This window comes from Sander vitreus, chromosome 13, assembly GCF_031162955.1.
Source record: "Sander vitreus isolate 19-12246 chromosome 13, sanVit1, whole genome shotgun sequence".
Classification (NCBI taxonomy): domain Eukaryota; kingdom Metazoa; phylum Chordata; class Actinopteri; order Perciformes; family Percidae; genus Sander; species Sander vitreus.
The window spans coordinates 13,930,381-13,945,529 of NC_135867.1; the positions used below are offsets into that span (position 1 = coordinate 13,930,381).

Sequence of the window (15,149 nt, forward strand, 5' to 3'; positions counted from 1 at the left end):
TGACATTACCATTGGTGTACAAATGCAAATAAATCAGTGAGTCAGAGGGGGAAGAGAGGAGGGCTAACGTCAGGCTAAGGCTAACTCCTTATCAGCTATCACAACGAAACGTGCGAGTAGTTGTTAAAAATACTTGCACTGTCTCAAAAAATGGTCGCAAAATGCGACCGTTTGGTCGCAGTCTGGAGCCCTGCAATTTCCACATACATTTTAGTCACATCAAGCACCCAATGGTTTTTAAAATACGTAGAAGGTTACGGGATTTGATCAAAACAGATTCATTCATTCATAATGTATATGTGTTAAGAGGTTTGGCTTTTTACCTCACTGTTTTTGTAAGTTTGCAGCTCTTAGTGCTGAACACCTGATATGTTCCATGAAGGGAACATAACAAGGTTATTGCCTAAGCAGCTAGTCTGATACTAAGTAATGAAATCGGTTCTGGGCTTGTTTTAGGCAGCCGATGAACACATTTACAAATGTACATTTAGGTGAAAATGCAACACCAACATATGTTTTAAATGTCTTCAATATTTACAGACTATATGTTTACAGGCTCAAAAGGTTGGAGTCTAGGATATATAAGCAATTTAAACAAATTGCAGTGAAAAAAATTGCAGTGACACTTTGGTCAGTCTGAGTTTTACAACAGTTTTGAGGCATTTGAACTTGCGTGTTCCTGTCTCAAAGTTTCATAATAAAATGTCTACCTTTTCTTGTGTCTTCTGACATGAATGTTTTCACTTCTGTCTGTTCTTATCAAACAGGAGAAGCCACTTAACAAATCTCTGCAGAGAGGAGAAGACCCACAGTTCGACCAGGTGCGTGTACCTGACATGGACATGGACACATTAGAACTGCCCTAACCCTTTTTTCCTGTTTCATCCAAATCTTGCCGTAACGTTGTCTAATTTTGGGAATGGGCTTAACCTCTAACTCTCTCTCACTTACCTGCTCCTCCTCCTCCTCCTCCTTTCTGTGCAGTTGATCAGCAGTATGAGTTCCCTAGCAGAATACTGCCTGCCGTCTATCCTGAGGACTCTGTTTGACTGGTACAAGAGGCAGAACGGCCTGGAAGACGAGTCCCATGAATATCGACCCAGGGCCAACACCAAGTCAAAAAAGTAGGAGGACACAAACAGCACACACTCTCCATTGTAAAAGTCTTCTCTGCACCCACCTGAGAAGTTGAAATAGATTTGGAGGTCTACATTGTCACATACAAAGAGTGTATGGTCTAAAAACACGACACACCACCATGTCAGATGGACAGGACTCAGGTCACTACATTGCTATGAAATATTTTACGTATTCATCATGGCTCATTTTTCAAGTTTTTTAACAAACTTACTTTACCTAACAAAAAGCAATACTGTTGGTACAACAGACTAACTGTATATAGCCCTGCCATACAAACAGCAGAAAAGGGTTAGTCTAAGTCTAATTTAAAACAATACTGCCATTGAAAAAAAAATACACAAATAAACGGCACAAGCGCTACAACTAATCCAGAATACAGGATCAACACTGTTACAGAGAATGTGACGCATCAAATTTCTGTTTCTTTGTTTCTCTGTCTGTCTGTCTCTCAGTGATGAGCAGCAGAAGGACTATTTATTGGAGCGAAGAGATCTGGCAATAGACTTCATCTTTTCTCTAGTACTTATAGAGGTTTTGAAGCAGGTGAGTCTCAATTTACAGTGTGATCAATAATTTAGCACTATGCCATATGTCTCCTCAAACTTATCAGCATGAGTGGGTTTAACTTTTAGGAACTTGGCTATATGTAACTTTCAGTTTGTGTTGATTCTAGCGGCCGCTTTGGACAAAAGCGGTAGTGTTTTTACCACACCTGCTGCTGTAAAGGTCTTTTCTTTATTGTGCTGTATTGCCCACTGTATTACCAAGTTAGCGTTATGGGGAGGTCATATAGTCACAATGAATGTTTTGCTCAGACAGGCAATCATTAATTTACTTTTTATTTTTTTATTTCCCGGTGTTACAAAGAAATCTGTGACCCATTAGAATGTGTTACTGTAGCGCTGTCTATCTGCCACAAATCATTTTGTGACTTCGCGGGAAAAAATCGGACCTGGGCAGAGGCGTTACTAAAAACTATATAAAAATAGCGTTCTGTTAGTCTTGTTTGCTGTTACAGGTAATTAAAGACAATTGTATGCAAAATTACAGAGCTTCAGAAACATTAAAAAGTTACATAATCGTCACTTTGAGTACTGTTTGCCTTTGTTTAAATCCTTTAATACAGATGCCTGCAAAATACTGCAAAAGGGTTTAAACAAATCGCAGGAAAGCTTAATGGTGGTTTTTTTTTTTTTTTATAAATTTTTTGGGCATTTCTGCCTTTATTGGATAGGAAAGCTGAGATATGAAAGGGGAGAGAGAGGGGGGAAGACATGCAGGAAAAGTGTCACAGGTCGGATTCGAAACCTGGACTTTCTGCGTCGAGGAATAAACCTCTACATATGTGCGCCTGCTCTACCAACTGAGCTAACTGGCCACAGCTCGATGGTGTTTTAAGCCCCCAACGTTGACTTCAAGGCAGCGCTGCGACTGTTGACTTCAAGGCACCTAATCCTAACGATTGCCTAATCCTAGGCCTTCCAGGCAGCACTGCCTGGAAGACGATGTTGGGGGCTTAAAACACCAAACACTCACAGGAAACGATTCAAATATTCAACACACTCTTCTTTGATTAACACTTACTTGACATCAGTTGTCCAGATGTAGTATTTCACACCCCACTCATGTAAAACTGTAACTAAGTTAAAGGAAATACAAAGAGTTATTTGCATTTTCTTGATCCAAGTCAAGAGTATGCAAATATATTGCACACCAAGTACCGAGTACATGGAAATAGCACATTTTATTTGGACCGATTGTTTTAATTAAATGTTCATATACATCCAGTGATAAGACTGAATTCAGGATAAAATAATAAAATATTTCTCTCAATCCAGATCCCCCTCCATCCTCTTTTGGATGGTCTCATCCAAGAAGTTATTAACCTGACCTTCAAGCATTTCAAATACAACGAAGGGTAAGAAAGATCACATATAGAAATACAAATAATTTTAGACAGTTTAGAGTTTCATTACATTACTCTCTTCACTTTCTGACCAACTGCAACATATTCACGTGCAGATTTGACATCCACATGCATTTATGCAAATTACAAACATAAGAAATGTGTCTGTTGTTATCACAGTTCTACAAAGCACTATATATATATATTATCTATATATACTATAAAAAACATGTTTGTATTTACTTCCTAGGTATCTGGGACCCAACACAGGCAACATGCACATAGTGGCTGACCTCTACGCTGAAGTAGTGGGAGTTGTAGCTCAGTCCAGGTACTGGGTAAATTAATGTATATACTGCATGCATGTTTGTGTGAGCATACACATGAAACGTTTGGATGTCAACAGGGTGTATCTGTTGACATTACGTCTTTTGGTTTGTTTGTTGTGAACTTGTTGAAGTAATCTCCAATTTGCCACATACCCATATAAGTGAAACTCTGTAAAACGCAATCTAAATCATCTAAAGTTCAGAAAATATCACAAAGCCAGATGCAGTCTGTTACAGTAAAATAACTTACAGTCATTCAAAATGTTACAATTGCCCTTATTTGTGTGCCACCGTTCACAAGCCATGTGTGGCAATGACTTAAATATCTACAATTCTGTTTTAAATGTGGACTTAGTTTAGAATGAAATCTAAAGTCTTTACTCTCAGAAAAGGCAGCATTTGTAATCCAGATCACGTGACCTCCTTTTCTGTGGAAACAGCAATTACAACTGCTGTCCCTCTGTCTTAAGTATGTGAGGAAAAGAAACTGCTAGTAGTCTGGTTGTGTGTTGTGTTTTGGTAAATACGTTTGTGTGTGTGTGTGTGTGTGTGTGTGTGTGTGTGTGTGTTTTATTATTGTGATGGAGGAGGTTCATAAGGCGGCTCAGTCACTGCTGACACACACACACACACACACACACACACACACACACACACACACACACACACACACACACACACACACACACACACACACACACACACTAGCAGAGCCATCACATCATCTAAACAGTCATTGAGTAATAATGGATCAAAGTCAATACTTTGAGATCTGGTTCAGCAGATGCAGACTGTCTTCTGTGTGGATGATGGGTTTCCCACTTGATTAAGCTTCTTTGTTTATTTCTAACAACCTTTTCGGTTTTATTTATTTGTAGTACATTATTCAAACACAGGGCTGTGAAAAGGTTGAGTACACACAGGCAATAAACAATCTGGGCGCATACTTTATTCTTGTCATTATGTGTGTGTTTTTCTAGCTTGGTTTATGGATCACAGTGTTTATGTGTATCTTATTTTAACACTCAGCACTAAACAGAAGGCTGATGACTGTTCCACTTACTTAACTGCTGTGGCAACCCCTGTGAAGCATGCAAAAGCGCATGCAGAAAAAAACACACACACATACACATTCCCTCCACATCACCCCTCCAGATGCCATTCTAAAGATAGGCCTGCAGAGCACTGCTTGTAAAATCTATCTGGATGTTGGGTACATAAACAAACAAACAAACACAAACAAACACACACACACACGTTCAAATGCAAAACAGCAAAACATATACATATAACTAAATAACATTAGGAAAGAAAAAAGAGGCTGCATGGATTAGGGCAAGATGTACAAAAAATATTTGAGGGATGAGCAAAGTTCAGGATATATAGTTTGTGCAGAGGACAGGATGTAGGATGAGATTCAATGTCAGTGGGGGTCCAGGGCCTTGTTGATTAGGCTGACTGCAGAGGGGAATAAACTGTTTTTGTGGCGGGAGGTTTTGGTCCTAATGGACCGCAGCCTCCTGCCAGAGGTTCAAAAAGTTTGTGTCCGGGGAGAGAGGGATCGGCTAGAATCTTAACTGCCTGCCTCAGCATCCTGGAGGCGTACAGGTCCTGGAGAGACAGCAGATTGCAGTCAATCACCTTCTCAGGAGAGCGGATGATGCATTGCAGTCTTCCCTTGTCCTTAGCAGTGGTAGCAGCAGCATACCAGATGGTAATGGAGCAGGTGAAGTGCACCATCATTGTCTTTAACAGGTTGAACTTCTTTAGCTGCCACAGATGGTACATCCTCTGCTGGGCTTTTTTGATGAGGGAGCTGATATTCAGATCCCACTTGAGGTCCTGGGAGATGATGGAGCCCAGGAAGCGAAAGGACTCCACAATGTTAACTGTGGAGTCCCCCAGGGTGATGGGGGCGGGTGGGGCTGCATCCTTCCTAAAGTCCACAACCATCTCCACTGTCTTCAGAGCGTCTAGCTCCAGGTTGTTCTGACTGCACCAGGTGGTCAATCTCCCGCCTGTAGACGGACTCATCCCCACCAGAGATGAGTTCAGTGAGGGTGGTATCGTCCGCGAACTTCAGGAGCTTGAAGGACTGGTGACTGGAGGTGCAGCTGTTGGTGTACAGGGAGAAGAGCAGAGGGGAAAGGATACGGCCCTGAGGGGAACCGGTGCTGATGGTCAGAGAGTCAGAGATGTGTTTCTCCAGCTTCACACGCTGCTTCCAGTCAGACAGGAAGTCTGTGGTCCACCTGCAGGTGGAGTCAGGCAGAGGAGTAGAGTAGAGTAGAGTAGAGGAGTACGAGTTTAGTTTAATATATGCAAATCAACAGTTTGAGTTTTTTTTTGTGTTTTGTTGTAGTAATAACACTTACCATACCACCAGACAGCTGAGACTTGGGTAATGAAAACATTTACTAAAACTCCAGAGAATATAGCGACTGTTCACATCTGGTTGCCATTTCCTCGGCAGGTTCCCAGCAGTGAGGAAGAAGTTCATCTCTGAGCTGAAGGAGCTGAGACAGAAGGAGCAGAGCCCCTACGTTATCCAGTCCACCATCAGCCTCATCATGGGACTCAAGTTCTTCCGCATCAAAATGTACCCGGTGGAAGACTTTGAAGCCTCCTTCCAGTTCATGCAGGTAGAGCTGAAATCATTTGGTCCCTTAGCTGTTATTTACATGCCAACAAATTGTAAAGAGGCTCTGGTATAGGTATCTCAAGGAGTGTTCATAGGACAGACGCACTCTCTATCTGCATAAGTTCATGTCTGGAAGCTATTTAGTGCTATCATATAGCTATCCTATTCACTACTGAGAAGTTCCACTGAAGTAATTAAGGGTTAAGTGCCTTGTGTATTGGCCCTTTGATGGTAATTGCAGTTAGAAATGGTCCGATACCATTTTTTGCTTTCCGAAACCGATTCTGATACCTAAACTTGCGTGTCGGCCGATACTGAGTACTGATCCGATACCAGTGTGTCATATATTTTATTATGTTTTAACAACTGTATACTACTATCCCTGTATGGATGTGATATGATTTCTATCTTTGTTGTCGGTCTGGCTCAGGTTAAACTCTTTCTCCAAACTTTCTTTTGTTATCCAGTTTGACAGTCAGTTATAACGGAAAAAGAACATAAATAAACTACTTTAATGTAGATTTTCCTTAGGGCTTTATTACGTGGTATTGGATCGGTGCATAAACTCCAGTACTTCCCGATACCCATACCAGCATTTTAGGCAGTATCTGAGGCGATACCGATACTGGTATCGGTATCGGAACATCTCTAATTGCAGTGGTGAGAATGTTTCTCATTTCCTTCACCCATTACAATACAGGGATTTGAACCTTGCAATCACATGTACATACATTATTTCTCTCACTGTCTCTCTTTCTCTCTTTATGTCTTTAGGAGTGTGCACAGTATTTCTTGGAAGTGAAGGATAAAGACATTAAACACTCATTAGCCGGACTCTTTGTGGAGATACTTGTACCTGTAGCTGCTGTAAGTGCATTTCATCTTAGTGCTAAGAGCACTACTCTGTGCACTTTTGCTTTTTTGGATACATTGTAAGCCAGAGTCGCATTGAAGTTATTGTTTGTCTTTAAATAAAAAGTCTGTTAGTCTTTTTGCTGTACAGTATACCTGCTGGTCTAAATATATAGTGTTTATATCCGGTTGGGGTCTGGTAAAAAACACTTTTCTGAACTAACTTTTGTATTATGCTTCCTCCCCCAGACTGTGAAGAACGAGGTGAACGTGCCATGTCTAAGAAATTTCGTAGAAAGTTTGTACGATACCACACTGGACCTGTCCTCTAGGAAGAAACATTCTCTGGTAAGTTTCCCCCCATATTCTGTTTCATCACTGCTCATCTCTCTTCATTTCCTCTCCATTAACAGCAATTGGTGAAATCACTTACTGTAACTCTCCACCATGTGGGCTTTTATCTCTCCATGGGAAGGAGACCGGAGTGCAGTATGCAGTACGCAGGCTAGTTTTTGTAGCAGTGCCATATGGGCAATATTTGCCCACAGCAGGGAAACAGGCAGGGGAATCAGTAAATTAGATGCAGTACATCTCCCTTATTGAAATAGTGGTCTTACACCAACAAGCATGCTATAAAACTACTCTGTTTATTTGTCAGAACTGGTATGAAAATTCCGTTTGTCACAGTCTCAAAGTTTTAACCATGCATGTTAAGGAAATTATGGAACAGGCGATGCTCTTTGATGCAGTATTACCAAATTTAACTGCATTCTTTCCTGGTAAAAATAATCTTCCTCACTAATCTTTCCTATACATTTCTTTTAGTTTCTGAAGTCTTATTTTCCCTAAAATAAGTAAAAAAGAACAGAAAGACACTCATTTCTAGAAGATTCTTAAAAGAATTGATTGAAATTGGATTTTTTTTCCCCACTGGTTTTAAGATAGTAAAGTTTTTATGACTTAATAAAATGAAGATTCTTTGTAGTCCAGCGCAGCAATGCTCTCTTTAGGTTTCTCCTGAATGTTGCCCCACCTTTGAGTTGTATTCCACAGCCATTTGAGAACATGGCATCAGGCTGCTGTGTTGTTTTATTGCTGGTTGCTGCTGATGTACTATTTGTGATACAGTATGTGCACGGGTTCCTCCTGCTGCGACAGAGACTTGTGTACTCAGGCCTGCAGACATGTCACTCGACCAGTATGCACATTTCCTTTGTCACATTCTCCAAATCCTCCGAGCAAACCATGCATTTAATGCTTGACACACCTCTCTGCACACATACTGAGACACATAAACTGCCATGTCAGAGCAGAATGTACAGACATGATGGGAATGACAGTAATTAAAAACTGTCATTCCTATCATGGATTATTTCTGTAATTGTTTTTATTTAACTGAGTACCTGTGAGAGAGAGTGACAGGTTCAAAGAGAACTTTGATAAGGAATGACAAGTAAATGTTGCTCCCATAACCATTCATGACAAGGGTGTACCTGGACTCACACCAGTCATTGAAGGTATTCATGTTTAAGAATGATCTGCATGCGGACTTGCATACCCTTACCAGATGATTGAACAGACGAGACATCAAGTTCAGATTCCTGTATGTGAACTTTATGTTGAAAGTTTTCCATAAACTTGTAATGGTATTGTTCAAACTTTTGCGTTCATTTCATGTCCATGAAATGGAGGGAAAAAAGTGTTCACAATCGCAATAAATGAATTAAACGTCAGACTCACCCAGCGGCAAGATAAATCACAGAAAATGAACAAAAATGTTTTGTTTTGTTAAATTGACTTAATTCCAGAGATGATTGGAAAAAAATCAGGTTAATGAGGGATTCATTAGGCCTGAAACAAGTGGAACATGATTGTGAAAAGCTTAATCAGAACTAATGTAATTGCCCATTGCTTTTAGATGATGAAGGAAGAGCTCAGAAATGAGATTTTAGCTTGAAACAAAAACATTTTTTTACTAGTCATAGTCTAAAAACGGTTTCAAAGATGCATGCAAGTTGCATGCATGTAGAAAACGTGTGAGGAAGACAGCCGTAATCCATTGTTTATGTCTACACAGAATATACTTTGAATTTAAAGTGCCTGATGCAAATGTCTCCCATCTGTCTTCTCTCTCCACACCAGGCTCTGTATCCTCTGGTGACCTGCCTGCTGTGTGTCAGTCAGAAGCAGTTCTTTCTCAGCCGCTGGCACATTTTCCTCAACAACTGCCTCTCAAACCTCAAGGTCAGCTTTCAATGCAAGAATTACCAGTAGGGGTTATTTGTATAGATCACAAGCAGTGTTATACTCGCACACAAAAACAATGCAGCCTGTGCAATAAATACCTACCCACTGGGAACGATCTTGACAAAGGGACAAACAGTACATGCACACCACAGTGAACTTCAACTTTTAACATCAACCATCAGTATGAATTGCCTAAAGGGAAACATTAAGACTTGTGTACAAGATTTATGATCACACTATTTATGACCACACGGCATATGCTGAGAAAGCAGTTTATGTAGTGCATACAGTAAATCACTTGTCTGTAAGGTACAATATATGAGGAATGCCTGTCTCTTTGTCATGTTGGCTAAGAGGAATTAACCTGTGAAACATTTTTTCGTAAGATGGAGGTATGTGAAATACTGCTCCTGGTGAAACATAATAAGTTTTTGTCTCCACGTGCATGAACGCAGAATAAAGACCCCAAGATGGCACGTGTGGCTCTAGAGTCACTCTACCGCCTGCTGTGGGTCTACATGATCCGAATAAAGTGCGAGAGCAACACTGGAACACAGAGGTAACAGCCACATGTGGTTATATTTCTCATCAACAAAATGTAAGATGTAACTTTGATCGTGTATAAGTCTTTAGCATCAATATTTAATTTCTAAATAAATAGTGATGCCTTGTTATAATAACCATGAACAAGTTAAGTTTTAGCTGTGTTTACGCTTCTTCTTTTGTGCTGTTAACATTTCTGATGTAAAGTGTTTTGCAGATTTACTTCTTAACTCAACCAAGTTATCAACTCGGTGAAATGCAGAGCATTGTCGTGGTGTTATGCGTGCTTCCTAAAATTGATGTGGACATGATTTATTATCATTAAAAAAGAGAAACGTGTAACGATTTTCCTGAGGTTCTTAACCTATTTCTCCTCTCTCTCGTCTCTCCTTTTTCCCTCAGTCGGCTGACGTCGATCACCTCCACTCTGTTCCCCAAAGGGAGTCGGAGCGTTGTGCCCAGAGACATGCCCCTTAATATTTTTGTCAAGATTATCCAGTTTATTGCGCAGGTGTGTATCACACTTGCACACACTCTCATGCACAAACTCACATGAAGTCTTAGATGTAGGTCGGTACTCTCTGCTTTAGGTCAAAGCACATGAGAAATGAAGCGGGGTTTGTTGTATTTAGTGTGGAACCAACAATGTGCCAACTTTTAAGATTTATTCTGTGCTTCTCTCTGCTATCACTAAGAAACACAAACACTGGTTAATCTGAAATTCTTAGTTGACAGAGTTGCTGGTCAAAAGCTAAAACATATATAATTTCAGTACCTTCTCCCACAGTTGCTCTGATAATACATGATTACCAAACAATATACTGTATATGACATTTGGTGTAAATAACACTTATTATATCCATACATTGTCTTGTCCTTAGATCTCTTTTTTTATTTAATAAAAATGTCCCATCAGTGCACCATCGGTGACAAACAGTCAATGTACTAGCTGCCTCATACCACATTAACTCTGAAATCCTGTAACCGCAGTTTGTTTGTCTTCTGTTCAGGAGAGGCTGGATTTCGCCATGAAGGAGATCATATTTGACCTGCTGAGTGTTGGGAAGCCTGCCAAAGCCTTCAGTCTCAACCCAGAGGTAAAGAGAGCACACACATTTATAGTGTATCCTCTGGCCATATCACAAGGATGAGCATTCCAGTTGTTATTGTTAGTCTTCAGTCAGCGAGGAAGGTAAAGAATGGTATGCTCTCTGTTGGAGCTTTGAATACGGACCTTTGCAGCTGTGGTAAAGAGATGCACTTGGGGTTGATCATATGCAATAGGATTACAGGATTCTGGTCATATGGACAGAAACAAATATTAAAATCACTGCAGTTTAAATGGGGAACTCCACTGATTTTACTTAAGAAAGTCTGTTTACAGATGTTGGGGAGTACTACTGCATATGTGCAAAAAGTTGCACTATGCCTTTTGTGGCTGCAGAGAGTGTCTGTTAAACTGCCTCAAGTGATGTCACTTCAATCAGCGTCAGTTGGGGCTGAAGACTACAAGTTTGAAAATGAAATAAATCTGCGGGTGTGGAGTTAGAAGGAAGTGAGCCTACCAGACCTCTGTAGCTCACTCCTAATCTCTGCTTGAGGCTAGCGTCTCGAGGCTAAATTAGCCGCAACTAGCATAACACTACTGAATCTCTGACCAAACTGTTGCCGGTCTAGTTGCATTGTGGGTAATGTAAGTGCCAGGTTTTGACAGGGAATAAGTGGAATTTGAAAGATAAGAAAGAGGTCCTGTTGCATCAATTTTCAGTTTGTTTTGGATAATTCAGAAATATTTACAATTACAGTAAGACCGTAATCAGGATTTTGAGATCATAATATATAAACCATTAATCATATACATGTTGTAGTAGTACATTACAGACACTGTAAGATCACTTATAAATAGAAGAAAACTATTCTGTATTGAGAGGCACTGACTTTTTGAATGTTTAAAAAAAAACACAATATTCCCAAATAAACATTCATACACAGTAGTAAAGATACTGTTGTGGCTGGTGATGTGCATTTATTCAATCCCTGCTACAAATTTGCCATTGCTCTTGATAAACAGACTCTCTGGCACGTATTGAGGATGCTGTGCTTTATCGGTGTTCCAGCGTATGAACATAGGTCTCCGGGCGTTCCTGGTGATAGCAGATGCTCTGCAACAGAAGGACGGAGAGCCTCCCATGCCCAACACAGGAGCAACTCTGCCCTCTGGAAACTCTCTGAAGAAAAAGAAAACTTATCTCAGCAAGACGCTTACTGAAGAGGAAGCCAAAATAATAGGTCTGTGTGTGTCTGTAGGCATTCAAACTAGTTTAACTTGAATGTAGTCTCTGACTCCATGAACTGTCTCTTCCTGTTCTCCACAGGCATGTCCTTGTACTACTCCCAGGTGCGAAAGGCTCTGGACAACATCCTGAGACACTTGGACAAGGAGGTGGGTCGTTGTATGATGCTCACCAGCGTCCAGATGCTCAACAAAGAACCAGAGGACATGATCACGTATGTAACTACAAAGTACAGCAATGTGTCTTTTCAGCCTTTTTTTTTTCACTTAAATCTCTATTGACATTAAATGAAAGAACAAACTCACAAACGGCAGCAAACAAATCAAAAGTAATCTGCTTTGGGATTACCTTCACATTTTACAACCTTTGAGAGTAATGTTTCTGTTAACTATTGTTTTAGTCCAGTGTCGTCATTTGAGTCTTGTATAGGGTCCATTTTGTTTTTCTTGTACTCTCAGTTTATGTGTCAGTCACATTAAAAAGATTTCTTCCACAATTGTTAGCCATTGATTCTTCGTTGGTGGTTATTCCTTACCCCAGTTCCGAGTGATAACTTTCTTGCTAGCATCAAGCAGTATTTTGATCAAATATCTATCACTAGCAATAATATTTTCCTCAGGGAATTTACATTGATAAAGCACCAAACAACTTTTAGGGACCTTATACCCTAGTATTCGTTGTAACTCCTTACTTACCATTTCCCAATATACTATATATATGTACTTTCTGACATTTCCAAAAAAACATGCCAATGGTCTACATCAACAGACCCGCATCCTCGCCAACATTTCTGGCGACTGCACAGCTGCTTACTTTAAATTTTTGATGTAATAGAGAAACGGATCAGATTCTTCCATGAGAATTCCCTCCAGACTCGTGAACTGGTCTTTTCAGCCTTTTTAGTGCTGAGGTTGATTAATTAAAGCCCGATTTCAAATTGAAGCAACAAAAATAAAATAAATGTTTGAAATTATGCTATTTCAGCAACTGAGCTTTTGTGATAAATACATTTTGCGTGTTTATAGTAGATAGATTATCTTTTGCAAACATGACATAACTGTATTTTGAGTTACAAATGGCTAACTTTCCCTGCCTTAAGCAAGCGTGCTTAACGTCCCCCTCCCTCTTTGACAGTGGTGAGAGGAAGCCTAAAATCGACCTGTTCAGGACATGTGTGGCTGCCATTCCTCGCATCCTCCCTGATGCCATGTCCAAGCCTGAACTCATTGACCTTCTCTCACGGTGAGTTTGAGAAGGATTAATGTTTGACTTAATGTTTGTTATTACATGCTAATTATATTCAAAACGCATATGTTTATTTGAGGTCTATTCCGTTGAGTTACAGCTGATCATTTGACATATTTTTATACATTTTTTACACAAGAGAAGAGATTTCTCTTTCTGTTGGTGAGATCTTGTTCATTCAACTCTGTTCATGTGTTTTTATCTACCCCTCAGACTTACAGTGCACATGGACGATGAGCTTCGTCTTATTTCCCAGAACTCCCTGCAGAGCCTGTTACTTGATTTCTCAGACTGGAGGGAGGACGTCCTGTTTGGTTACACACATTTCCTTTTGCGCGAGGTATAAATGAACTTGACAGAAACCTGCAGCTACCTAGACAGTAAAAGATTATATCCTGCATTTGCTTTAGTTGCACTTCCTTTACACGTGTGTTTAGGCTTGGTTTATTGATAAACACTAGATAACAGAAGAAAATAGTAATACAGCGTTGCGAGTTATCTGTCTCCATGGTTTAAAGCAACACCAAAGCACTTTTCCTCTTCGGCCCCCCCCCCCCCCCCACCACCCTACAGGTTGGAAGCGGAATTGTCCATTACCGTTCTCATTCGAACTACAGATCCGCTACCCGATCTGGCAAACTTGCATACTGCGGTTTTAGCCGATAGAGGGCCGCAAAGCAAATGCAGAAGTGCTGTTCACCCTGTTACGAGTTGATGAACTACTGAAACAATTTTGGAAACATTATTTTAAGTACAAAAGAATCGTTGGTGTTGCTTTAAGTTGATTCTGCAAAGGCAGAGGAAAAACACAACAAGAGTGATTCAAAAGGCTTTATCCTTATTACCAACAAATACTAAGATACTGTATTGACAATGGCAGCCCTTCTATACTGTAAATGTCCCTCTCCAAACTATTCCAGGTTCAAGACACCCATCAGGGTCTCCAGGATGCATCTGTGAAACTCCTTCTCCAGCTGCTCACACAGTGGAGGTTAGCGCTGCAGCTCCAGGGGAAGACGCGAGGTGGAATTGAGGTTTGTAGTTTTAAAAACAATAATGTTTTAAGTATTCTACAGACATATGCACCAGATATCTGTGCACACATCCCATGCAATATCTCAGACATTACAAGTTGTTTCATTTTCTTTGTTTTGAAATACTTTGTTCAATGAGGGTTGACTGAAATGATGAGCTGAAAGGGAGTTGGGATTCTTCAAGTTTGTGTCAACTGCCACAACTAAAGGTTTACTTACTGGTCAAACAAGGTGACTTGCATTAATATTTGTGACTCTTTTCTTACTCTCCTCTCGCACTCTCTCTCTCTCTGTTTTCCGTCTCCATCAGTCCAGTCCCAGATTGCCAGAGCGAAGCCCTCACTGCTCAGTGCTCCATGCGGTTGAGGGCCTGGCTCTGCTGCTCCTCTGCTCGTGTCAGATCAGCACGAGGAAGCTGGCTGTCGGTGTGTTAAGAGAAATACGCTGCCTCTTCACAGCGCTGGGACATGCTGAGGTACAGCACAGGAAACTCACATCTTCACCAAACAATCTAACAATCTACAAGCTTCTCTATTTTTTAAACTTCCGTATAGCTTTTAAGTTTAGTTAAGTAGTTGTTTATTCAGTCAGTCATCATAAAATAATAATTATAAAATAATAATCAAGCAGCTGGTGGTACAATTTTCTAGTGAAAGGACGTGGAAATAGCAGAATGGAAGGAGAGCCATCTGACCGTAGCTGTGATTAGATATGCAGCCTGTGAATTCTCTCACATTGTATGACGCAGTTATAAAAATAGCTGATTCTATAAATGTCTTTCCCTCTAGGATGATGACAAACCCATGATTGAGGTCATGGACCAACTGAGCCCAGCTGTAATGGACAGCTTTGTTCATGTGGCCGTCTCTGACTCTGTAAGTGTATTTATGTGAAGGTATCAGGAATGTTAGTACATCA

At 40.4% G+C, this 15,149-nt stretch overlaps 2 protein-coding genes across 9 annotated transcripts in view; one reads left to right on the forward strand and one right to left on the reverse strand.

The window, feature by feature from the left end:
• Window positions 1–15,149, forward strand: part of fryb (furry homolog b (Drosophila)) — an 80,878-nt gene that overhangs the window by 29,275 nt on the left and 36,454 nt on the right. For all 8 annotated transcript variants that reach the window (XM_078266245.1, XM_078266240.1, XM_078266241.1 and 5 more), the window contains exons 3-21: window positions 768–821; window positions 985–1,124; window positions 1,593–1,683; window positions 2,979–3,058; window positions 3,297–3,377; window positions 5,849–6,017; window positions 6,791–6,883; window positions 7,118–7,216; window positions 9,011–9,112; window positions 9,571–9,674; window positions 10,061–10,169; window positions 10,669–10,755; window positions 11,776–11,947; window positions 12,034–12,166; window positions 13,087–13,194; window positions 13,411–13,537; window positions 14,118–14,231; window positions 14,542–14,706; window positions 15,020–15,106. In XM_078266245.1, the coding sequence (XP_078122371.1) occupies window positions 768–821; window positions 985–1,124; window positions 1,593–1,683; window positions 2,979–3,058; window positions 3,297–3,377; window positions 5,849–6,017; window positions 6,791–6,883; window positions 7,118–7,216; window positions 9,011–9,112; window positions 9,571–9,674; window positions 10,061–10,169; window positions 10,669–10,755; window positions 11,776–11,947; window positions 12,034–12,166; window positions 13,087–13,194; window positions 13,411–13,537; window positions 14,118–14,231; window positions 14,542–14,706; window positions 15,020–15,106 (2,115 nt within the window). The remainder of the gene's footprint in view (window positions 1–767; window positions 822–984; window positions 1,125–1,592; window positions 1,684–2,978; window positions 3,059–3,296; window positions 3,378–5,848; window positions 6,018–6,790; window positions 6,884–7,117; window positions 7,217–9,010; window positions 9,113–9,570; window positions 9,675–10,060; window positions 10,170–10,668; window positions 10,756–11,775; window positions 11,948–12,033; window positions 12,167–13,086; window positions 13,195–13,410; window positions 13,538–14,117; window positions 14,232–14,541; window positions 14,707–15,019; window positions 15,107–15,149) is intronic.
• On the reverse strand, window positions 3,338–6,277 carry LOC144527908 (uncharacterized). Its single transcript, XM_078266250.1, has 2 exons — window positions 5,751–6,277; window positions 3,338–5,627 (listed from the first exon to the last, which is right to left on the reverse strand). The coding sequence occupies exon 2, from the start codon at window positions 5,407–5,409 to the stop codon at window positions 4,825–4,827; it is 585 nt and encodes a 194-aa protein (XP_078122376.1). The 5' UTR covers window positions 5,410–5,627; window positions 5,751–6,277; the 3' UTR covers window positions 3,338–4,824.

Coding starts and splice junctions, on each gene's coding strand:
- LOC144527908 (XM_078266250.1), bottom strand. CDS start 5,409: ATGAGTCCGTCTACAGGCGGGAGATTGACCACCTGGTGCAGTCAGAAC.